The sequence below is a fragment of the Netta rufina genome (genome assembly GCF_964035555.1).
Source record: "Netta rufina genome assembly, chromosome: 2".
Lineage (NCBI taxonomy): Eukaryota > Metazoa > Chordata > Aves > Anseriformes > Anatidae > Netta > Netta rufina.
The window spans coordinates 58,647,679-58,672,768 of NC_140124.1; the positions used below are offsets into that span (position 1 = coordinate 58,647,679).

Here is a 25,090-nt window from a genome sequence, read left to right on the forward strand (position 1 = left end):
GAGGGCATTTAAACTTTTCTGCTGTTTTTCTTATTGCAACATTATTTATGTCTTTATTTTAGCCTTCTGCCTGTTGTCCAATCATTCATTTATTTAGTAATGTGCAATCCATCAAACTCATTCCCAAATGTAATGTGCTGTGAGCATTTTGCAACACTTGACATGTGAAAAATCTGGCTTATATTGGTGAAATATCTTCAGAAATGTCTTTGAACCTTACCCTCTAGATGAAATAGTTTTTTTTTTAAATTTTTTTTTTCTTTTTGCTGTTGCACACCTAGAAGTATATGTTTCCCATAATGCTGTTCTTACTTCTGTAACCTACCTCACTGTGATCTTGACACATGGCTACAAGAACAAGCTTCTAACCATTAGTGCTCTTCTTCCATATGGCACGGAGCTATTGTCCAGAAACGTAAGCTCTCTTCTGTGTAATAACAGTTGCTTCTATTCTTGTCACCAAATCTGCCATGGCCAGCATTTGGAAATCAACTTGCTCAGTGTGGCCTCGTAAATTCTAAGTATCATCGTTCAAGTTAGAAATAATAAAATAGTTATTGCATCTGAATGGACTCCTCAGGGGCATATGAAACTAGAGTATTGCCATGCCTCTCTGCCTTCATTCACTGATGTTAAAAGAGAGAGCCGTCACTGCTACCTCAGAAATGCTAGCTAGCATTTTTCAGTAAGACTGTTCATAAAAATCACAGGCTGGTCAAAAACAAAACAAAACAAAACAACAAAAAAAGCTGAAAAACATTAAATATTAACATGAAACTGTTCTTGGGAGCAAAATAATCACTGCATGCACAGATTTGTGGTCACAGTGATACAAGCTACAGTAAGATGCTACTTCCAGAGACTTCTGTCTGTCTTGCTGTCTGTTTTGTTTGTCAGTCTATTTGCCTTAGTATTTCAGTTTGTTAGAGGAATTTTCCGATTCTTTTACAAGAACCTTATGAGTATAAAAAATAAATCAAGCTTGTACTTCCCCAAGAATCCTTCTACATCAGCAGGGAACACTGTTAAGAAAGAAGAAACTATTGCAGCAGATTTATATTCCCATAGATAGCGGGCTGTACTGTGTACTTAGAAGATTCTAATGAAACAAAGGATTTGATTCTGTGGATCATCACCTTCTTGATACAGGGCAGAGATGAAATAATTTAGAGCACACTGCTAGGGTCCTTCAGGACGCTGATAATATGATACAGTATTTTTGCACTGATGCTCTGTCCCTGTTTTATTACACGCCAACATTTCTGGCCAACCACTGCTTGTAACAATGAGCCTTAAGCTTGGAAAATACTTACGTTCTTTAGCCACAAGTCTAATTAAAAAAAAAAAAAAAGGCGAAAAACAAATTCCAGTGCTGTTGGAATCTTGTTTGTTTGTTTGCTGCAAGCCTAGCTTTGCAAATTAGACTTCATAACATGGCTGAATTATGATCTGGTTTATTGACCTGCAGTTTCCATTGGGAACAGTGCATACCCAAAACATGAGTATGCATACATGCATGCTCATGAATGGTATGAAGTGATATAATTCCCAATTATGGGAATAACTGACATAAATGGCTCATGTAGATATAATATATACTGTCAGCAAGATATTAAAGTGGATTTTAGTCTCGAGTTTTGCAATGGCATTCATTGCAGTTAAAGTCAGTATTCTAGAAAGCCTCCTAATGAACGACTGCTGTCATCATTTAATGCTAAACTTTTCTTTACATTTGGTATCCTTTGGCTCCATTCAGATACACATTTGTTGCAAGTACCCTGTTAACATTGTCTGCTTAATCCTCACGTTCTTGTGTTTCTTCTTGCACTCCAACAGACATCTCAGCCAAGCCCTGGTGGTCAGTCTACATGCAGCAGCGAACAGTCCCCCATCAGCAACTATTCCAACAATGGGATCGAGCTTACTCTGACCGGTGGCGGTAGTGTAGGAGACCTCAGTGTCATCGATGAAACCCCAATCATGGACTCTACCATTTCCACAGCCACCACAGCACTTGGCTTACAGGCCAGGAGGAATATGACAGGGACCAAATGGATGGAGCAAGTGAAATTCGAAAGGTTGAAACAAGTTAACGGAGTGCTTCCAAGACTGAACCCCGTTCCACCTTCCAAAGCCCCGACCTTGCCGCCTCTCATAGGAAATGGTGAGATGCATGTAACGGGAGTGATAACTCTTTCTGTCCTTAAATTTCTTGGTTGCTATCTCAATCTTGCAGCCTTTGTAAAAGACTAGCACAGTTTATGAAATTCAGAAGCTGTGAGAATAGTCCGTAAATTGATCACTTTTTGTTTATCCCCTTATTACAAGTCCTGCTACCAACCCTGAGGGACGACCGATAGTCCCATGTTTTATAGAAGGGGAGACCAGCAGGAGTGCCATGTATCACATGTGAAATATTCTCTACAGTTAAAGGTTTGGACCTAAGATCAGCATAATCCTGTCTTATTTTTAGGCAAGGCAGATGAATTAAATATCTACCAGTTCATTGTATGTAATTCTTGCAGACAAAACCTTAAAAAAGACGCTCTTTGTGCGCATGCACTGGACTGCCCTTTAAACTGCTTCCACACATACAAGTAATCATATGTACAGATACTACTGCTACTAAAGGGAAATATCCATGAATGGGAGCAAGGTGACCCTGAAGATCCATAGCTGTTTTTGTATGAGCTGGTGCTCGTTGCTAAAACATATGTCCCTGCTGCCTCTACATTGCCTGTGACATACCTGTAGGTTTCTGCTTTCTACCCAGAAATGACTGCCCAGGTTTTCTGAAACACATTCAGTCAGAAAAAAACTATGTAAAATTAAGAAATGCATTCTGTTTACTTAAAAACAAAACAAAACAAGGAAACCAGCAAAGATGTTTTGCAGTTGTTAGGAGTTATTTCAAGAACATTTCAAGAAGTCTTAGAAATGACCTTGAATAGCCTCCAATTTGTATATTTTGCCATTCCATGCAAATGCCTGTTCAATTATATTTTGCCTATAAAAAGCTGTCTTACAAATGTGTCCTTCTGGCACATCAGTCAGCATAGTTGCACTGCAAGCCAGAGGACTACACCAGCTGATGACAGTTTGTGGCTATGGCCTATAAATTTTGTGCTGGGATTCACACTGAAATGTTACCATTGAGTCTCTAAATTAGCTTTTAACCTAAGGACACAGTTTTTATCCCTACTTCTTTCAATAAAGATCACTGCTATGATGTTGTAGACATTCCCTCTGTACTCCCCTTACTTCTTTACTGAGTGTTTTCTGTACCAGTTTTGGGGTAATGCCTGTTTGTTTAACTGTGAATTTTGCCTCCAGGTACCCAATCAAACAGCAGCTGCAGTGTAGGAGGATCCATGACTATTCTGCCGAACAGGAACGAACTTTCAAGTACGGACATCACTGTGTTGAACATGCTGAACAGGAGGGACAGCAATACGAGCACAATCAGTTCAGCCTACTTGAGCAGCCGCAGGTCCTCTGGAATCTCACCTTGCTTCTCCAGCCGGAGGTCCAGCGACGCCTCGCAGGCTGAGGGAAGACCACAGAATGTGAGTGTTGCGGACTCGTATGACCCCATCTCGACAGATGCCTCCCGGCGCTCCAGTGAAGCGAGCCAGTGTGATGACCTACCAAGCCTTCTCAGCCTCACCCCAGCCCAGCAATACAGGCTGAAAGCTAAATATGCAGCAGCTACCGGTGGACCCCCACCAACTCCACTGCCTAACATGGAGAGGATGAGCCTCAAAACAAGGATGGCACTCTTGGGTGACTGCAGGGAATCCGGAGTATCTCCCCTGCCTCCAGTGAATGCCCCTCGAAGATGTAGTGATGGTGGGGCAAATGGTTACAGCAGGAGGCATTTTTTGTCTCATGATGCTCTAGGAAACGGGACAAGGAGAGCCAGTGATCCGCTAAGAATGGTCTCCGATAACCTCTCTGTCCCTAGAGTCCAGCGTTTCAACAGCCTTAACAGCTTTAACCCTCCTGCTTTGCCTCCATCCATGGAAAAGCGCAACCTCGTTCTGCAGAACTATACCCGTTCTGAGGGTGGCGTCTTCCGTGGCTTCAGCTCCCCCTGTCCTCCGAGCATCAGCGAGAACGTCGCCCTGGAGGCTGCTACCATGGAAGCGGGTGGCAGTTTGAATGATGAGGATCTCCTGCCAGATGATGTGGTTCAGTATCTGAATTCCCAGAACCAGGGCATGTACGACCACCTGTTGAACAATGTCCTAGACAGCAACAAAATGCATCACGGCGCAGTATTAGGAAATAACAATCCCAACAACTTTGACCAAGCCCCTCCAACGAGCAGTCAACCTGCCAGCTCCGAGGCGGACAAGAGCGATTTGCCCATTCAGTGGAATGAAGTAAGCTCAGGAAGTTCTGACTTATCTCCTTCAAAACTGAAATGTGGTCAGCGCTCAGCAGTGCAGCAGACTCGGGCCTTCGGACTGTATAACAACATGATGGTTCAGCAGCAGAACCCGGAGAGAAGCAACGTGGCCCAGCAAAACGGCTATCAGAACCTGATGGAAAACGACACTTCCTATGGTTTACAGCAGAACAATGTCCTTGGCAGCGGAGCCAGTAATTCTTTCAGCATGCAGCTCAGTAAGCCTTACAGTGAAAGCATCAGCAGGCAACCAATGATTTCTGGGGCAATGGACAATTCCTGTGGCATGGCAATTCAAGGGCAGAAGCTGAGAAGTGGCACCATGCCAGTGAATGGGAACCAGCAAAACTTTGGACATCCCATGGCTTCCAGTGATCAAGCCACCAGTATGGCAAATGGAATGCACAACAGGAATATAATGGAGCAGGAATATTTGCAAAGCCAACCAGTTGGAGATGGAATTCATTACCAGGGAGTCAATCAATCCGATCAGATGATGCTAGGGCAGGTTAGTCCTACCTCACAAAGCAGCCTTTATCAAGGGCCACAGAGTTGTCCGCCGGTATCTCACACCATTGGTAGCCAGCCTTCAGGTTCGTTGGTGGCCAAGAGTTATCAACCATGTGCCAATTACAGTGGCAACAGACGGCAAAATGCATTGAGGAACAACCTGACACAACAGCAAGGACATGTAAGTGATGGCAACCAGACGTACAGGGTAAACACCGTTAAGATGGAGATGCAAGGTCAATCACAGCAGTTCTGCTCTAACGTGCAGAATTACTCTGGTCAGTTATATGACCAAACCACGGGCTTTAGCCACCAAGCTATGAAAACAGGTTCTTTCTTTGTTTCGGAAGCTAACTGCCTGCTGCAGGGGACTGCTACTGCAAACTCATCTGAGCTTCTTTCCCCGGGGGCTAACCAAGTATCAAGCACAGTTGACAGCCTTGACAACAACAGCCTAGAGGGTGTGCAGATTGATTTTGATGCTATCATAGATGATGGGGACCATGTCAGCTTAATTTCAGGAGCCTTGAGCCCGAGCATCATTCAGAATCTCTCCCGCAATTCCTCACGCCTCACCACTCCCCGAGCGTCTCTTACATTCCCAGCTATGCCCGTAAGCACAACCAACATGGCTATTGGGGACATGAGTTCTTTGTTGACCTCACTTGCAGAAGAAAGCAAGTTTCTTGCTGTTATGCAATAGACATGAAAAACAAAAACAAAACAAAAAAAACCTTTGGAGATAACAGATGAAAAAAGACTCATATTTTTTAGTTGTGTATGTATTTTAGCAATCTCATCTCACCTAAATGGGATGTGTTTCAAGTATATTCCTTTTATGGAATAAGGACTCTGAAAACCCTAAAGTGTTCTAGGGAGAAACTGTCTTCCATTTCAGTTTTGAATCAGTATTGCTACACCCATTCCCCCACCTCTCTCTCGCCTCTCTCTCTTGCTCCCTTTTTGAATGTCTGTACGCTTCCTTTTTCTTTTCTTTTTTTTTTTTTAATTGTAAACCAATGTAAAAGTGTGATGTGCATGTTTTTGTTTTGTTTCTTTATTTTTTTAAAGAACGATCTGATGAAACGACTTAATTTTCTGTTCCACAAAAGAAACTTGACTTTTTAAACTGTTGCAATTTCTCCCCTGTACATATAGGCACAAAATAACCTGGCACAATGTAAAGTGAACATAAAGTGAGGAAATCCCCTCCAGATGCATTGGATACATCACACTGAGGTGGACAAACAATTTCAACATGCACTGCCATGGTACCCCTGAGCTGTAGTTTGAGGAGCACATGAAATACGAGGTTCAAACAAATAAGAAATTTAAAACCATCAGCCCTTTGATCCCTAGCAAATGTTTAAGGTTTTTGTAAACACGCATATAGATAGATGTCACTGCCTCGCACAATGATAGTCAGATTGTGTCATGTGTGTTTAACCCATTTCAGAGGAGGGAGAGGACCAGAAAGCTATTCTTAGTACAACTCTTTCTTTCTTTTTTTTCTTCTTTTTTTTTTTTTTTAATCTTTCTCTTTTTTAAATGACTGGATAGTAAAATTACATGCCTGTTCCGTATTTTGGGTAGTCTGTAATCCCTTCTTTGCACACTACATTGGTGGAGAGATGTTCAGGATCTCATCATGGATTATTTCATATAATGAAATAATGAAACTCCAGTATTCCATGCTGGGAGTTCTTTTTTGTTGGTTGGTTTGTTTTTAAATACAAATTGTTGAAACATAATGTACTGAGCCGCTAGTTCTCATTCGTAGCAGCTATTCCTTTGCCAAAAGAATTGTCTTGTACATCGCTTCTAGCACATACAGCTTCATAGATGGATCATGTGTTTTAAAATAAGTAAATGTCCATTGACATAATACACAGTTAGAGCTTCAAAGGCATTGTGGTCTTGGCGTGTAAAACCAATAGAAAAATAATAGCCCTGTTCTCAGACTAGCCAAGTAAGTCAAAGTGATTACAAGCAATCTGATAATCTTGAATATTTTTCCAGTGTATCCAGGCCTTTCAAAATTAGAAGATTTAAACTGCCATTAAAAATAGCAAAGAAACAAGCTGAACGGCAAGTTTGTCTGGTAACTCATCAAAACTTAAAAATACCAAACCAGTTGTCTACACTTGGTGAAAGTAATGTGCATTTCACTTCGAGTCAGTGCCTATGCTCAGCTAAACCAGCAAACATTGGACTTAATGCCCTGTGGTTGTGAAGTTATTCCCTGATAAAGGTGGATGGAATTTGCTCTGTAACAGCCATCTCTAATAGCACATTTTTATCTGTGTTGTGCCCCTGAGTTGTGCCACCGTGCTCCTGAGTAAATAGGTTGGGATGGAGGACATGGACAAGAGCAAGGTTTAAATTCACCCATTCCTAGAAGCTGCACTGAAGTCCAGCCCTCACAGTCTTCTCAGTTAAGACCTCATATTTAAATCCTGCTAGGGGATGCAAATGGTGCTGGCACTTACACTCATGGATCTGATGTATGTAGGGAGTTGTAGACTTATAATGAAGAGGGGTATTTTGGTCTGTTTTGGACTACAGATATCTATTAGCCTGGTCAGAATTAGGAATAGCACCAGAAGGTGACACCTACAGCCTAGAAGGCCGTAGTACTCATTTTTTGACTGGAAAAAAAGGGCAAAATGCCAGCTTGTTCAGGGCATAGAATTTGAGAAATGTGTAGGAGTACAACCTAAGTGCAGCTGTCTGATAACGTAGATTTATTAACAGCTGTTAAAATCAGAGGAAGAAGCTGTAAATCAGAAAGAAAACATCATGGAAATCTAGTGCTGGAACCGTATTTGGGCTTATCACAGCATGTACTAAAAGTGAGCTGGAATGTCAGCGATCAATACAAATAAAAAAAATCCCTCGATATTCTACAACTTTTATCAGCAGTCCACTCCTGTCTTTCTCCATATCTTTGGCAAGGATTTCTTCCCTTATCTGCATTATGAATGTGTATACCCTCCCTCTGTGCTCTTTGCCCATAGCTGGTTCCCCTCGTGACCTTCCTGCCCATCATCAGCTTGGACAGCCCTTCTGTAGAGGTCCCCAGCCTGCAATTGGGAATGGGGCAGAGCTCATCGTGGCAAATGGTTGTTTGGCTGGAGGGGTGCTTCGGCAGCCACACTTTACCTTGCAGCACACACCCCTGCTGAGAAACAGCATTATAGACATTAGGAAAGGCTGTGCTCTCATCAGCTGGAAGTATTTCAGATGGTTCTTGGTAACCAATCGCTGGCTGTTTATTAAGCCATCAATTACATGTTTATAAACAATTTCAACAAGGAGACTTATGACTGGGAGTAGGTGGCTTGGGAGAGAAGCCTTTTATTGTTATAGAGCCAATACATTAAAAAAGAAAACTTTTTTTTTTTTTTTTAACTCAATTTTCCAGTTCATAATTGTATTTACTAGTGCAGTTGAAGCTGGGAAGCTATTAACACATGTGATCCATCAGAGCTTAGAAGGATCCATTCACATTGCTTAGGGCTAAAAGGGATTGTTTGAGTAGCTAATTTGCCTTCCTGGATTTGACAAACCTTTGTCACTCACTTACCCCTGTCTCGGGCCAACAGTGTGTCTTGGCCTAAACCACACGTTCCAGAAAGGCATCCAGTTTTCATTTGGAGATGTCAAAGAAACAGAGACTCCACCATATCCCCAGAGAGTTTGTACAAATGCTTTATCATTTTCACCGTAAGCATATGTGCCACTTTTCGTATGTAAAGGTATCACTTCTCAGCTTTTAGTATCTTCTCATGCTTTTCTGTTTGATGCTGAAGATGTTGTTTTGATACTTGAGCAGGTATCAATACATCCTAGGCCAGCTATCTTATGTTTTGGTTTTGTTTTGATAGAGTAGACTGGGAGAGCCTGGCACCATTAGGTTTGAGACCAGTTTTAAGTTGTTAACCACCTTCTGGATGTGTGTTAGTCTGGAGAAAGTCTCACTAACATCATGCTCAGGTTTACTAGCACACTTCTACTACTCTTCTTCCAGTTACAGAGCTGGAGCTTGCCTTTATGTGTCTGGCACATCAAGTGGCATTACCATGGCAGTTAGAAGCCCACCACTCACCTAGAAAATGCAGATTTTCACTCTTTTTTTTTTTTTTTTTGGGGGGGGGGGATTTTTCCTATTTTTTAAAGCATTGCAGTGGGCACAGACTGACTTGAAATCCCCCTTTCTTCTAATAGCTATGTGGGGATCTTCCAGATCCATTACTCTTGGTCTTGGGCGCATCCACCTCACTCACATTTTTCCAGGCATTTTTGCTTTCCACAAACTGGGAGCCACCAGGGAGAGCTCATCCATAAGGAAAGGTATTTTTGCAGAGAAGTCAGTGGGCTTCCAGAGCAGGTTTGCTGGTAAGTACGATGGCCTAGTGCATCCACACAGCAGATAATGTTATTCTCTCCTAGGAGAACGGTCCCAAATGGTACGTGCATTAAAATGCTGGCTTGCTTTCTCGCTTCCAGTCATTCTTCCCTCCCCTCCCTCTCTCGATGAAATGGCCTGTCGGCTCGCCCACACGCGTTGCGCAATGGCTCGCCCTTCTGAACAGCAGTGTTTATATTCTCGCAATGTATGTGCCTTATTTTGTGTTATCTTCTAACAGAGAGGGACCAAGATACGTTGCCAAATTTTCACAAGGAGGCTGTACTCTCTATTCAGCTAATAGCACATACCACTGTTAATAGTGTCTGAAGTGTCTTGTAAACCTCTGGTATCACGTGTTATTGTCCTTGGATTGATAGAACGTCTTCTATTGAAAAGTTACTGTTGTCAGTTCTGCAGATGTGTAACATAAAAATGTGTTTCTTTTTCACTTTTTTTTTTTTTTAGTTCTTTTTTTTTATAAAGCTTGTAATCCTTTTTTTTTTTTTTTTTTAAAAAAAAGTGTAAATACATTTACGTACAGTAGGAATAGTGTTCGGCTGTAACAGGCCTTAGTGGTCTTCATTTGATAAACCTGCAGTTATGATCTGATGTTTCTCGAGCCTTAGGTTGATCTGAAGGGTCTGTAGCACTGAGTACATATAAACTGTACTTCTGCTTTCAGAACCACTTAGCTCTTTTGTAACAAAGAAAAAAATGTTTCTTACAATGTCAATAAAAACACAAAAGCCTTTGTACTTAAGTTCTTAGCTTTCAGCTTTTAAAATATCTCCTTGGGGGAGGGAGTTAGTTTTTAATTTCACTGGAGAGCCTGGTTGCAATCAGTGCATGTATCGGTTCCACTGATGTCCGCTCGGTTTTCTGTTTGTGCTTCCCAGATGATTGCTTAATTTCATTCACATTTTAAAAACCGATGGGGAATCAAAACAGGGCGTTTACCTTCCCTTTAAAGAAAAATGGCTGTGGGGGTGCCGGACACAGCAACACATGAAACTACAGTGTCGCACAGATAGATAAAATTTTTGAAAGGAGGGGAGGAACGAACCTGGTTAACCCTCCACCACAAGAGAAAGCATTTCAGAGGTCAAACCCACACTGCATTAGACTCGGTCCTGCTATACTGGGGCTGCATTTTCTTACCTCATTCACCAAGCGTCTCTCCCAAAGGCTTGGCCACCCACAAAGCAGCACAGGGCAGGGGAAGAGATGCTGATGTGGCTGGGTTTGTCTGTACATGGCTACTGTGGTGGATTGTTGGGTGGCCTGCAGAAGACTTAAATGCAGTCTTCTTCAAAGCTGGGATTTTGGACAGATTTAGCGAGTGTTACTGTTGAGGGTAGCAGTAATGGGCTTGTACATAGCACACATGCACAGCGAGTGAGATCAAGTTAGCTGGGGCAAAAGCTATAGAAGTTGTTAGGGAAGCTTTGTTTTAATGTGACTGAGCCATTCTCATTTCAAGACTTCTCTTTCAGTTACTGTATCTTGGCAAGACCTAGTCTGGTCCACTCAGTATGCAGCATCCTGCCTTGGCCTAAATACTTCAACCATTTTTGCGGTGAAGGCATGTATCCGTAAATATTTGTTTTTATTTCATGTTAACTTCCCCTCCCCCCCACATGCACTGTTTGGCCATTATTAAGCTTTTGTAATTTAGTACAGAGCTTAAAGTTTGGGAGGGAGAAAGGGCAGCAAGGAGAGGTGTTGCATGTCCAGCTGAGAGGCGAGAGAGACAGGAGAGGCCTCACAGCAGGAGGAGCTGTTCAAAGAGACCTTGTGGCAGGACAGGGGGTTGGTGGTGGCCTCCTCTGATGTTCTGCCACCCAAAATCCTCCCAGAGTGTGGTGGTGACTCTCCCCACCAGCATGGTTGGCTGGCATGGTGGGTGCTGTGGTGCTCACAGCTGCCAGCCCCCTGAGGCCTGCTGCCCTGCCGCAGAGGGAGGCAAGCCTCAGACAAGGACATGACGGAGCAGTCAAGGGCTCTGTGCTGACTGCAGGGGTAAGCATGGTGTTTCTGAACCTGACAGTCCCCTGTTGACAGCAGCTCTTTGTGAAAACATCATTCAGGCCTGCCTTGTGCTGGCCGTTGAACAGAAGGGCAGCTGACAGCACCTACCAGCCCTTCAGCTGCTCAAGTGGAAGCCCAAGCAGAAGACCTGAACGGTCCAGCCCTGTGCACAACATCCATCAGTCTGACCCACTTGGAGATGAGGGCCTCTCACATCTGACACACTAAAACAGTAAAGATGTGCCCGTGCAGGCACAGGAAGAGCTGTGACTTGATATGATACAGCTCGGCGTCACGCCAAGTCCTTGGGAAACCAGGAAATAGCAGGGCAGTCTTGGTTTGTAACATCCAAAATTAGTGGATGCTTTTGACCTTCAGTTAGTCTGTGTTTTGGTGCCAAAGCTGTAAATTAATTAATTGAATTCGTTAAACTGGTTTCTTACTTCAGAGGGGCACGTACCCGAGAGAACTGCTGTTTGAAAAGCCTGTGAAGTACTATGGAGATACATGGCACTGAGCAGCAAGGCAGGAAAAAAAACATCCTAAACAGACGATGTGAATTTAATACACCCAAACGCCAAACACAAGGGCAACACAAAAACTGCTGATAGCAATAATACAAAGAGCTGAGACCTGCCTGGGTAGGGGATGGAGCACGGCAGGAGAGCACGGGGAGGGCTGAAGGTGCTGCTGAGGTTACCGGGCTGGCTGTGAGCCACGGCACCATAGGGCAGGCCAATGTCATTTTTTCCTTTCTCAATGTTTGTGGGCTCGACTGTGCAATCTTCATACAGTTTTTTGAAGGGGGGATAATGGGAAGGAGACTGCTTGTTCTCTGCATGCTGAAACACTAGCTATTTGTGTTAGGAACATAGCTTTGTTACATGATTAGTGCAATGGGAGCCCCTAGGCACCACTTCCCAGTACAAACAACCAATAATAATAATAACTCATGCTAAAATTGTTTGCTATTTAACAACCTGGGCCTCTTTCCACCCAGGGAAGCACATAACCCATTTGTGTTTCCACTGCCCTTGTTCCCACTGCCTCCGCCCATTTTCCCTCTCTGACTTCGGACTGGCCCAGCAGCTTTCCCAGGCAAAATGGAGTGGGTTTGGGCCAGGAAGAAGGAAGAATGGGCACTTGATGGGAACGCTTGCACCCGGTGCCTGCCTGCACGGATGCCTCATGGCCCCGATAAGCCCGCACACAGATGCACCACTAGCCCTGTGCCTGAGACGATGCTGTGTCGTGTCTCACCGAGCGTGGCAGCAGCACAGTTGGAGCCAGGAGTGGTGGGCAGATCAGATGGGAATGAACCGTAAACAGGATCAGTTCCCGGGGGCTGGCTGAGCTGCTCCAGCCTTTGCCAGCAGCACCAGGATCTCTGTCAGGTCTGTGGGGCTGTCGCTAAGCCACCCTGCTCTACAGAAAAACATTGCTAATGTTCCCACGACCAGAGCAAGACAGAAGAGACAAATAACTTGGACAGCAACATGAAACAGTGGCAAAAATCTGGAAAGCAGAGCAGGAGAGAATAAAAAAACATGAGGGTGGAAAGCTATGTAGTGATCAAAAAGAGCCCCAGATGGATATGAGCTGAGAAAAGGCCAGAGATAGAAATAGCAGTGCTAATTATCCAAGTTGAACGACCCCATTGCTGCTGTACCTGTGCACTCTCCACCATCCTTGGAGTCCCTGTGCTAGTGACAGGGAGCTAGAGCAGGGAGCTGCCAGAGCTGGCTGTACAGGAGGCACCACGGGAGATGTGTGTGCCTCCCTGTCCTCTCCCGCTGCACCTCTGCTGCTGGAAGATGTCCCATTTCTGCAACATGAACAGAGAGCCTTATCCAGCCCTCCCAGGCCATAGGAAGAACTCCGTGTGCTGGTCTTGCCTTGAGGCAGTTTGGCTTGGAAGACCTACAGCACATCCCACAGGGCTGGAGGGTCATGGCAATGCTTTCATGGGCCAAAGGCTTCATCTGCCTCAAGGGCTGCACCTCAGGCTTGTGCTTGGCTGAGCGGGAAGCCAAGCAGCAGTGGCACTTGTGGTGGCCACACCACGGTGGTGGGGTGGGCCGTGCCACACTGTTTGACTCACCTGCACTGCACTGCATGCAAGAGATACGGCAGGGTTTGAGTGGCCTTCCTTTAAAAAGAGACTGTGATGGCATGAGGAGCCGCCGATGGGCAGAGGAAGAGGGCTGCAGTCCCAGCAGCACGCTTGCCCAGTGCCGAGACAGGTGGATGGGCCTGTGATAAGTCCAGCAGCCCAGCCCTGGTGCAGAGCCCAGAGGAGGAAGCAGCCAAGTGCCGCCTGCTGCAGCCCAGTGAGGACCCATTCTCACGGGTACAGGGAAATCCTCCTTTCTTCTCCTGACCCCAAGACTTTTCCAGCAGGTTATGACTTTTGGCCTCCACACCTGCGCTGTGTCTCTCACATTCATCACTACCTGGAGGCTCAGCATCAGCAGGGGGAGATAGCAGTGGGGCAGCAGAAAATGCAGGTTTGCAGGGCTGCTGCAGATGGCAGGGTGTTTTCCTCCCACAAACAGTGAAAGTCAAGCTCTCCTTTGTAGTTCCCCTGGGAGAAACAGCACAGCCAGTCCTCCAGGGCTGCTTTCTTCTCTCCACATCACCTTGGAGCAAGAAAACTCCCACTGCTGCCCCAGCCGGGAAGTGCTGTCCTCCAGGGCACCAGCACTGGGGCTGTGCCATGCTGCTGTTGTTCCTTTTGCTTCTAAATTCGAGCAGCTTGTGTCCCTCTGCAGCCTGCCGTGCAGCGTCCCCACCCCGGCATGCCACTTGGCCTCTCTGCAGGCTGCTGGCTGCCCGGGGCTGGTGGCATGGCCCTTCACACCTTCCCCCATCCAGCCCTTTTCCTGCCTCGGATTTCTTTCCCTTCTCAAGGCTGGCCTGTGGCATAGAGGGAAAACAACAACAACAACAAAACAACAAAAACATTTCATGCTGTTTTTTTCGCTCCGTGGCTGCTCCCCTGGAGATTGCTGCTGTTTTCTCCAAATTACAAGAAACGGCTAAAACGCTCAAAGCTGTGCAAAGCTGAGCCACACAATTAGGAGGTAGCAATGCCTTTTTCAGCTCTGTGGGGTGCAGTCTTGAACCAGCATAGCACTTCTTGCTTACCTTCATGTCCTGAAACAGCTTGGGTTTCAACCAGCTCCTCACCCGAGCACTGCTTGGCTCTGGTTCAGCTGGAGCATCAGCAGAGAAGGAGAGGGCTCAGCACCGGCCAGCAAAGTGCTGCCAGGAATCCTCCTCTGCTGGCTGGCTGTGTGCTGCACCTCAAACTGGAGAGAATCAAAAACCCAGCGCTGTTCCCAGTCTGCCCCAGACAGTGTCATTTTTTAAGTACTGGTGCCACTGCAGCGTGTTTGCTGATCACGAGTATTTGGTCAAAGTCTTCTTTCTGGTAAATGCTGGGCCACCGCAGCCAAAACATCAGATTTAGAGGAGACAATACAAACAAAAAGGCTACAAAAAGGCTCTGTGGTGTAGAGCCACCCAATGCACTCAGCTAAAAGGGGAGCAACCCCATTTCAAATTGAGAGCACCTGTGAGAGCTGCTCACATCCAAGCCAGCTTTTCCTCCTTTGTCCAGTGCCTACCAAATCATTTTTGCAATAGAGGAGGGCTCTGGAAAGAGCACCTGGGATCCTCATTGTGCAGGTGGGCCTCGTGTCCTCACCAGCAGCACTGCTGGGCCAAGGGCTGCCTTGCTCTCCTTGGGGCTGGAAACCCCATGGCTCTGACTCAGCTCTGGGAAGGAGGGAAAGGAAAACCTCCCTGCAAGGCAAACAAATGGCAAAAACAAAACTCAGAGTGAGATGGGCCAGCTGCCTCCTGGGAAAGGCCCTGGCTGGCAGGAAGCAGCATGGGATCACCTCGTCCCTATGTCCTAACCCTGTGAGCACTCATGGGGAGTGGGACATGCAGCTGTCAGGGGAGGACACCTACTGCACGCTGCAGCAGTGCCGCATTTGCTTGGTTTTGCATGTGCGCTTCCAGCATGCAGTGTCTTTCCATCTTGAATTAACTCTGTTCCAGTATTTCCTGCTCCTCTTCAAGGGCTCAGCAGCAATCCATCAACCCCTAGATGTGTGCAGTCCCCTGGGCCCTGTCACCTCCCCGGGCACGTCTCTCTGCCCGTGCACCAGCTTGGCACATGGCTTTGGCCATAGCTCCAGGTGAGCGCTGGGTGTTCAACGTGCATTTATCTCGGTCCCTGCTGTTGCTCATCCACCCTTGCTGCTGGGGACTTGTTCAACTCCTGCACTAGCCCCTTGTCCAGGCAAAGCAAGGTGTCATTCACAAACCTGCAGCAGGAAAAAGCTGTCTTTGAGGCCGAGGTCTTCTCAGTGGTTCAGTGCTGCCCCTCTGTGGGAGTCCTGGCTTACTGTGCGGTGCCGTCCTGGCTGCCGAGCCAAAGCCACCCACCGCCCCGCTCCTGCCCGGTGGGCTCAGCTCTGGAGCACTGACCCCCTGCCTCCCCACGGCTGAGAAGTGGGAAAATGCAGGTTACTGGTGTGCTTGTCGCTCTCTCTCCAGCCCCACTTCCAGCCCATACCCAAGACCCTTCACCCAGCTGCACTGTTGATGGGTGTGAGACCTCTCTGGCCTCTACCACCCTCATCCTTTTAGATGTCCCAAAACTAGGCAAAACCCTGTTTTGGAGGAGCATTGGACAGGGAGATGCAAGGGTCTGACAGAGCACATGAGCATTACTTTGCCTTGCCTTTGCCCCTTCCCACTGGGAGCATTGTCATGAGTGAACGAGGCAGTCCCCATCAGCACTATGGCCAGGAGGCATCTGGCAGATACACAGTGGCATCTTGCAGATACTCTAAGCAGCAGCTGGGGATGGAAAGCGAGGAAAAACACGGTTTTGTCCTGGAAGGAAGGTCGGATGACTGCAATTCCCTGGGCTGGCTGCTGGCCAGCAGAGGAGGTAATGAATAATGCCCACTCAATGTCAAGTAGCAGGAGGAGAGGGTCATCTTCCTGCCTGCTCCCAGCCCAGCACGACAGTGGCATTGCTACTGGTGCAGAGGGCAGAAATGCCAGCAGCATGGTCTGCATCTCCTCGCTCAGCCTCATGGCTCTGCCCTCAGAGGCAAACCACCAGCCACAGCCAATTCAGCCTGTGAAAACTGGTGGGACGGCAGCCCAGAGACGTGTGGAGTTTTCCATGGTCAGTTATTGTGCTGGCATGGCCAGGAGCTGCTATTATTAGATGGCATATGAATCACTCGCATGAAATGAGTTAGCAGGCTTAGCCTGATCTCAGTTGGCTGCATGTCGTAAAAGCCCCATTTGCAGCCCCAGTGAGAGCTAACGTGAAGGAGGAACCTCATGGGAGAAACCTTCTGCCCAAAGGTCACTCGGCTGCTCCCAGCCAAGTGGGAGACACCAGGGTTGGGCGGAGAGATCTGTGCCACCGAGCCTGGATCTCATGGCCTTGGTGGCCAGCCTATGGGGATCTGCATGGCCCTGCAACGGTGACAATGGAGATAGAGATTGGGGCAGGAAAACTACAGCCCTGCTCCTGAACCGTCAACATCATGCCAAATGCCATAACGCAAAAAATTAGGGGGATGCAACCTCGTGTGGTGGTCTGATGGGTTTGGTTGACAAGTTGCAGTCTGACAAAATGAAATTTATTTTAATAAAATTAAAGCACTGGTTTTAGCAGGGCTGAAGCCTAAGGGTCCATGTGCCTACAGGGAAGGGAGGACCCCAGGGCTGGGGTTTCCTGGCATGTTCCTGGGAGCTTGCTGGGTGCAGAGCAATAGAGAGATGGGAGGGAGCTGGAAACACATTTGCTTTTCTGGATGGGAAAACACTAATGCCCTTTGATTCCTGCTTTGACTCATTTTAGCCTGGAACTGCAGAAAGGCAGCACAGTCAGTAACAAAATTCACAGGAATGGCAGCTGCTAAACTTTTCCCTTGCTCTCCTCTCAACTAATTTCACCAGTGTTGCTCCTCACTTAGGTTCTTGCAAATGAGAGAAAGTCCAGTCCCTGGGTCCTTTCCTATCATCATGAATCAAATGCATTAACAATGATTTTCAAAGCAGAACTGTGCCATGATCTGTCCTTCACCCTGTGCTTTTCCTAGCAAAATTAAAATAACCCACTATGTCATCTTTTCACAGGACATGAAATATGATTTTATATGCATTGCAAAATCACACTAAGGTACATTACGAAGAGCAGTGGAGTACACACTATTTCTTATAGCATAACAAAGAGGCCTTTATTTAATAACGGACTATTACAGCACAGTACAAAGATTTGCTTTGTTCAGTGACTAGAAATTGTTTGCAGATTGTTCTAGCCACCGAGAGTTGACAGTTCACTTAGGAAATCAGTTCTTAAAGCAAGAGTGCCTGCATACCTGCTTGGCTTTGAGTGCTGCAAGCCCAGAGTTTCATGGGGTCTAGCCTAGGTTTCTCTTTCAAAGGACTGAAACAGTGAAACATTTCTGAGTATGTTTCTCCATGGAGGAAGCAGAGCCATGGTTTCAGCTGTCAACCCCCCAGGAAAGCTTCCAGCTTCCTAACCAAACTGCTGAAAGCCAGGTACATGAGGTTGCACCATGGAGCAGATTTGTAGGAGCAGCCACCTCAGCAGCAGGGGCTGAGCTGCTTGGGGTTGGCTCCCAGCTCTCTGCAGGCACAAATAATAAATCCTGGTATAGATGATGTAAAGAACAGCGTAGAAGAAGTGGGGTGATGCTACAGGGAGCTAGCAGCTTTTCTGCATTGGAGAGGGCTGTGATTTCCCTTCCTCTGTTGCTGCCAGTTGTTGCCTGCACCTGTCCAGCCATGGGGCACAAGACACGGGGGTTCCTGGAGCCCCACCACATGTACTTGCACCTCCAGCAGGTGATTAACCAGCACAGCTTGTTTCAGTCATGCTGGGCTGGCCAAAAGGTGCCATTTGGCTTGGATGCAGCAGTCCCACAGATGGGGTGTGAGTGAATGAGGAGCAATGTTATTTCCCAGAGAGGGAACGTGGCATGAAGGAACATCCATTCACCTGTGGATGTACCTTGATACCTGTGACCAGCAGCTCCAGCTGGGCATAGGGCAATTACCAGCCTGTTTTCTTATCACGACCCTTCAGAAGCTGTGGTTGTCTTGGTGAGCTTGTAGTGGGGTGAAGGAGTAGGTGCATGCTTGGCCCTTTAGCTCTAAGACAGGGCACTTGATGAACATACCTACCCAAGAAATATCTAAGCCCAGAGCAAAGAGGAATTGTTTTTCATTGTGCTGCCAAGGCCAAGGAACTCAGGTGTCCTGGTTCAGAAGAGGTCCTGAATGCCCATAGCAACTTTGAGGACCTTGAATCCTTAGGTATTTCCAAAATATGGGCCATGAACTTGTGTGCCTACACACATGCATGCACATTTTGTTTGTTTGTCTATTTGTAAGCAAACAAATTCACTCTCACTTTTCTGATGTTTCTGGGAGAAAAACTGAAGGCCCCTGTGGCACCAGCCCCTCTCCATCAGTCAACCACTTACAGCAGGGAGCTGGAAATTTGGCACTTGGCCCTGCATTAGCTTTTGGTGCCACTGAGTGGAACCATTTGCAGGAGATGGGAAAATCTTCCTCCTTCTCTGTGCCCTCTTTTGCATTGCCGGACTCTGCGCGTGCCACCTCCAGCAGATGCAAGGACAGTGTCAGTAAAAGGGCCAGTCGTGTGCGGGGACAAAGCAGCAAGGCTCTTGCCAAATGCATGGCCCCACGACATCATATGAGCTTTTGTTTGTCTCTCAGTAGTGAGAAAGGGAAAGAAAAAAATGGGGGGAGAAATTTGACTTGGAGCAGCTCCCTCTAGCCATTTATTTACCTTGAGTGCATGCTTCATGCTCTTACTCATGGGTTACAGTCATGGGTGCACATAAGGTCTTGAGAGTCCTTAGCAGTAATCCCTCGACAGAGGAGCTGGCTCCTTGCGTGCTCAAAGCATTTTTGCTTCATTGCTTTTCTCACCAGATAACAACATAAAGTAACATCACTGGTGCTTCTGGCAACTGCTGGACTTCCTTTCCCCACGCGTCACTGACGCACACGTAGCATGGGAAATGCTCCTCTGTTTCAACACACAGCTCAGTGCTAGGCCAGGCGGCCTGGGGTGAGGAGATGTGCAGAGCTGAGCCATCAGGCGCTACAGTGCAGGATGCAGATGGCTGCTGTCCCACTGGAGGGTGCCCCAGTGTCCGTGGCACGTGGAAGTGCTCTAGGCTCACGGGTCCACCACTGATGATGAACTCTTCAGGGATATGAAGTTGGGCCTACTTCACTGAAGCCTGGAAAGGAGAGGTGGGAAGGAGAGAGAGGCCAGGAGCAGGAAAGTAACTGGTGACACCGTGAGTTACAGCGGTGTCAGAAAGGCAGTAACTTTAGCCTGCAAACAGGAAAGCAGAGGTACCTGCACTAGTTCAAAACAAACATAGCCTTGGCACCAGAGTGACGTCCCATGGTGACTTTCACAGACATTTTTCTTAGGCCATTTCCTCTCTGACACCGTACTTCTTGCCTCCTGTCCCACAGTGAAGCACACGTTGAAATAAGCCCACATATGCCAATTCACCCCACTCTTACGTGGTTTTATGGTGCTTGCTGATAATGTGCTTACCACAGCTTGGCCCTTCCGTCGCAGACCAAATTGTTCAGTTTGGACACCAGATAAAGGATGGGCTTCATCCAACTTTACAGACCTACACTTGGCCTCTTCGTTGCAGCTCCTTTTACAAGCAGAGAAGAGAAATGGGCAAGATTCGCCTGACCTGTTTTAGACACCGACCTGGGGAAGGGATGACTCATAGCTGTGCCTATATTTCCCTATATTCCCCTCCATAAAGGGAGCATAGCGTGACTAGCTCACATGGAGACATCTATGTTTAGTCAGATGAATCCCACCCAAAGTGGCTGCAGCTGCCGGAGGAACATGAGCTTTCTCATAATCGCTTCCCTTCCCCATAGTTTTGGGGCAGAGGGAATTACTTGAACTGATGAGTCCTTGAAGGATTCCTCGAAAATTGCAAAAATTATGTTTGGAAGGATGTGTGTCTGCTTGCATCAGGTCTAAACATGGTTCAGCAGGCTGTGGAGGTCCCAGGTGAGAGGGCATTCAAAAGGCAAGCCAAGAGTGGCATTATCACACTGCTAGCAGGCATCCTGAAAGTGGAAAAAGCAAAGACAGCAACAGAAGGAGCATCCAGGACAACTCTTGGGTTCAGACAGCTACTAAGTTGGCCACATCCCAAGAGAAACAACTTCCGCTCTGTCCCCTGGCTCCTACCCTTACCTCCGCCTTCCTCCTTTCCCTCTGCTTTCTTCGGTCATTTCCCTCCTGAATAGAAACTTTTGGGAGGCTTATTTCCTTGCACCTGTTTCAGCTGTGATGTAACTGCGGTAATAACTCAACCACTGTTGGATGGAAGGTTACAGCTATTTCTTGGTTCCTTTCTTTTTTATTATTACTTTATGGTTATATTCAGAGATGGGCCCGGACCAGAGTTGCACAAGAGGAGCACTCCCACGGTTCGGGAAGGTCTGGAGCTGGAGTCAGACCCCTCCATCTCAGCTGGCCTTTTTCTTGATAATGTTCTCCAGAACCCCAGGTCTGATGTTGGAAAAGTTCAAATATAAGTCATAGTGCAACCTCCATAGATGAGGCCAGTCTGTGGTTGTAATGGGACAAAACAATGTGCAAAGACTTACATTCTGCCATAGCATGTAATATTTTTCTTCAGTTCTTGATGGGAAAGAAAGTCATTAAGAAATGTTGGGAAAGCCAGCTGCTGCCTTGCCGTCCAGAAGTAGTAACTGAGATGCTTGACACAGAGATCAAAGTCAATGGCAATAATGTAGGCCTCTGTCCCAGGAGTATTGCCTATGAGGCCTCAGTCCCTCGCTGTATACTTTAAGATCACATGTCTTTTAGTCACAGAGAAAAACACATTTTTTGGATCTGTTGTTCAGTGTGACTAGATACTTTCTTCAATGGGATGTTCTGGTCTCCCGGCTGCCAGGGTTGAAGATGAGCCTGTTTTGACAAGCCGATAGGACCTCATGTTCTTCATTGTCTGGTCAACAACATCAATACTGAGCTTGAAGACTTCAGCTATGCTGAAGCAGCACAGTCCTCCAAAAGCTTAGCTGGTCTGTGCCATGGGTAAAAGCCAGAAGAGACCAACCAGGGAACTGGCTTGTGCATTGTGCACAGGTGATTTTGGCAGGTGATTCAGAGACCATGCTGCAGGAAGATGCAGACCTTCCCCGGGATCAGCAAGTCATCAGGACAGTGGCAGTCCTGGGCAGGATCACAGCCATGTGCCAGGGCCAGAGAGACGTCCTGGACCAGCTCATACCTTCCAAAGGATTTTCCCAATCAATTTCCTGTACTTCACAAGAAGATGAAGAAAAGGCTACAATACCCCACAACATGCTGCTTCTTTTGTACTGGAGAATAAGAGTCTGCGGCCCAAAACCTTAAAAGTTCAGCACAGTCCCTGTCTCAGCATGGAGCTGCAGCAATGAGAAAACTGAGGGAAATACATATATTTTCCCCATCACCATGACAAAAAGGGACAGAAATGAGTTGAGAGATGCCCAGGAGTTGAAAATCCCAGTCAAACTTTAAATATGACAGCTGGAGATTTCCTCTTCAAAGGTGGACTCAGGCATATCTCTGAAGGAGGGTCTCATGCCACAGCTGAATTAGTGTAATTCTGTGTCCCCTCGCTGCAATTCTGTTCTCCAGCATCACAAAGACAAACCAAACCTCTCCCTGGAAAAAATGACTTGTTTGCACACTTTAAAACTTACATGACAGAAGCAATAATTTTCCCAGCCACCAGGGCACTTCAGTGGCTCTCCCTGGCATTCCCATATTCCTGCTAGGAGGTGGACAACAGGTAAGACTGCTGCAGCCCAGGGGTGCTCCTGCCTTCCCAGGTCAGGTCATTTGCTCCTGGGTTCCCAGCACCATATGAGCCCTCTCACCCATCTGAACCAGCAGCGATCGTGGAGGTAGTCACCACAATGACCCCGTAATCCTGCTTTCCATGGCAGAGTCTCCTGTCCTGTAGGTACAGCCTGAACTCTTTGTTCCCAGATGTATTACTTTTCATTTAGCTAAATTAAAACACATTTCCTTGGATTGTGACCATTCAGCCAGGCAATTCCGATCCCTCTGTAACAGTAAACTATCCTCTCCATTATTTACTAGGCTGCAGGTGGACAGACTGAAACACTAGCCCTGCATGGGCTGCCCCCATTCAGCTCAATGGGCTGTTGATGCTGTGCAATAATGACAACTATTTTGGTGTCCAGGGAATCGATTATTTCATAGTTGACTCTTTCAGCTGAAATACTCAGCTCTTCTGAGATTTGGGAGCACATTTGGGATCACTGAAGGAGTAGCATCCTTTCCTCCGCAGCCTGTCTCATCGCTGCATGATAACAGCCTCTCACTGCCTCCCCCTCTCCATTTCCTCTGTATGTGGAAAAGCACAGATAAGAAAGAAAGAGAGAAGGAAAACAGATTCACTTCATTAGTTTATGCTCCGAGTCATGCAATGACAGGGCTGCTGAACTGACATCAACCCCTTTGCTGTCCTCCCCGCCACAGCTGCATCCTACCCTGAGCAGCAAAATATGGCCAAGTGGGGAAATTGAGGCACAGGAAAAGTGAAAAAAATCGAACTGTCCCCTTCCTGCAAACACATGTGAGCTGCTGCTGTGAGGTTTCCTCTGCAGCCCTTCACCCTCTGTGCTGTGTGGCCCTAATGCTCTGCAGCCTGCAGAGCAGATGTCATGCCCTCCACGTCTTCTCCTGCACCACAGCACAGAGGAGCTGTGCGAATCGGGACAAGAAAACAAACCCGAGCAATCTGCCAGGGGTCAGAGCCTGTTCCTGCTCACAGGGAAGTATAAGCCACTGGGTCAGGGAGCTTGCCTTCTGTTTGTGACAGCGTGTTTAGCAATCTTCCAGGAAGATTGCTCTGCAATGACCACATCCAAACCATAGCATTAGTAAGAGCATGCAGCTTTACGGAGCAGGCTTTAAAACTGACCACACTGCTGCAGGGATGCATCACACACATGGTGTGGGTGGCTTACCACCTAGCCTCTTATCCCTGGGCTTATTGAATCAGAGGCGGTGTCACGCTGCGGAGGCCACCAGGCCACACACACGTACCTTTCTGGTGCACGTTGCCTAAATCCTGTTGATCAATGACTTCCTGCACACTTACTGGAAGGCTGTGGGAAGAGGCACATAAAACTCCCTGCACTCATTTAGCCCTTCTGTCAAAGCTGGAGAAGTCCTGGCCTGGCTTCAGCTAGAAAAACATATGAAATATATCATCTGAGGCCAAGAAGAATGGAAGTGGATGGCCAGCCCGGATATTGCTGCTCTTTTTGCACAAAGGCTTGCTTCCGCAGCGGGTGTGGGTGATCCACCCGAGAGCCCAGGTGCTCCGGCACTCACCAGGTACTGCTCTGATGGGGTAGAAAGTCAGGCTAATGGTAAATCGTGTCGGCCCACTATCTATAAGCATAACTCGTCCATGGTTAGAGTGCTGTGACAGCTGTGAAAAACACAATTTATTTCCTAGCATTTGCACTTTTCGGTCTTCTCTTCATGGCTTCATCTGGGGTACTCACAATGAAGCCAGCAGAGAACTGCATAAAGAGTGGAAGAAGGCCTATCTGGCAAAGGATTTCCAGATTTTGAGATCTGGCTTCCTTTCAAATATGAACGGAAAAACAAAAACGTCCACATGCTTCTAAAGGGGGGGCTGATTAAAAACAAACAAACAAACAATGGGATGACTAATGGTTATTGATGGCTTCATTTTTTTGGGACTCAACTTGAAGTACTTTAAACCAATCCGAGTACAAGGAGTTAGACTGTGAACGCCTTCTGGAAACCAGGTCCTTTCAAATACGCAAACCTGAGCACACAAAATGGAGACAAACAAACAAACAAACAAATAAATAAATAAATTGCTTATGCATGCAATTTTGAGAGATGACCGGAGCAACTTTCACAGAACCAGACCCCACTAGAAACATGTCATTTATTTTTTCTCTTTCCAGACAGTTTTACTGTTGGGTTATCATATTCACATCAAGCATCATTTGCATGGAAACAACTGCAGGGAACTGCAGAAAAAAATCATCAACAATTTCAGTTGTGATTATAAAGTATTCATGGCAGAAATGCCTACATGGATCTAAAAATCAGTTAAATACTTGGTTATGCTATATTGAAACAAAAGATGTTTGTGTTTTCCTTTCACTTACAAACTCATGCAATTAAGTTATAGTCTTATTTGGCTAGAAATGGTTGTTAAAAAAAAATAAATAAAGAATTGCAAAGCAGACTCTTATTCCACAGCTGGATTAGTTTAAGCATCTTCATTGCAGTAGCGTGGGGATCACCATGCTAGCAAGAAGCCTAAACTGAAGCTAACCTGTAGGGCATGATTTCTAAAGATGTTAAAATGCTGATGGTTGGTACACAACAGGACTTTCACAACAGCTTGGAAGGTTGATGTACAAAGCTATTCATTTAGAAATGCACTTTATAGCAAACCGCTTGGCTGTTCGGCCAATTTATGTTCTATAGGCCCCAAAAGTCTCCTGTGTTTTTGCTATTGTGAATCTTCACAGTCCCAATAAAGTGG

At 46.5% G+C, this 25,090-nt stretch overlaps 1 protein-coding gene across 2 annotated transcripts in view; it reads left to right on the plus strand.

The window, feature by feature from the left end:
- Nucleotides 1-5,624, plus strand: part of GLI3 (GLI family zinc finger 3) — a gene marked incomplete at both ends in the record, with an annotated part of 191,625 nt that extends 186,001 nt beyond the window's left edge. For both annotated transcript variants that reach the window (XM_084306660.1, XM_084306661.1), the window contains 2 exons: nt 1,837-2,164; nt 3,334-5,624. In XM_084306660.1, coding sequence (XP_084162786.1) covers nt 1,837-2,164; nt 3,334-5,624 — 2,619 coding nt within the window. The remainder of the gene's footprint in view (nt 1-1,836; nt 2,165-3,333) is intronic.
- Between the last annotated feature and the right edge of the window lie 19,466 nt (nt 5,625-25,090).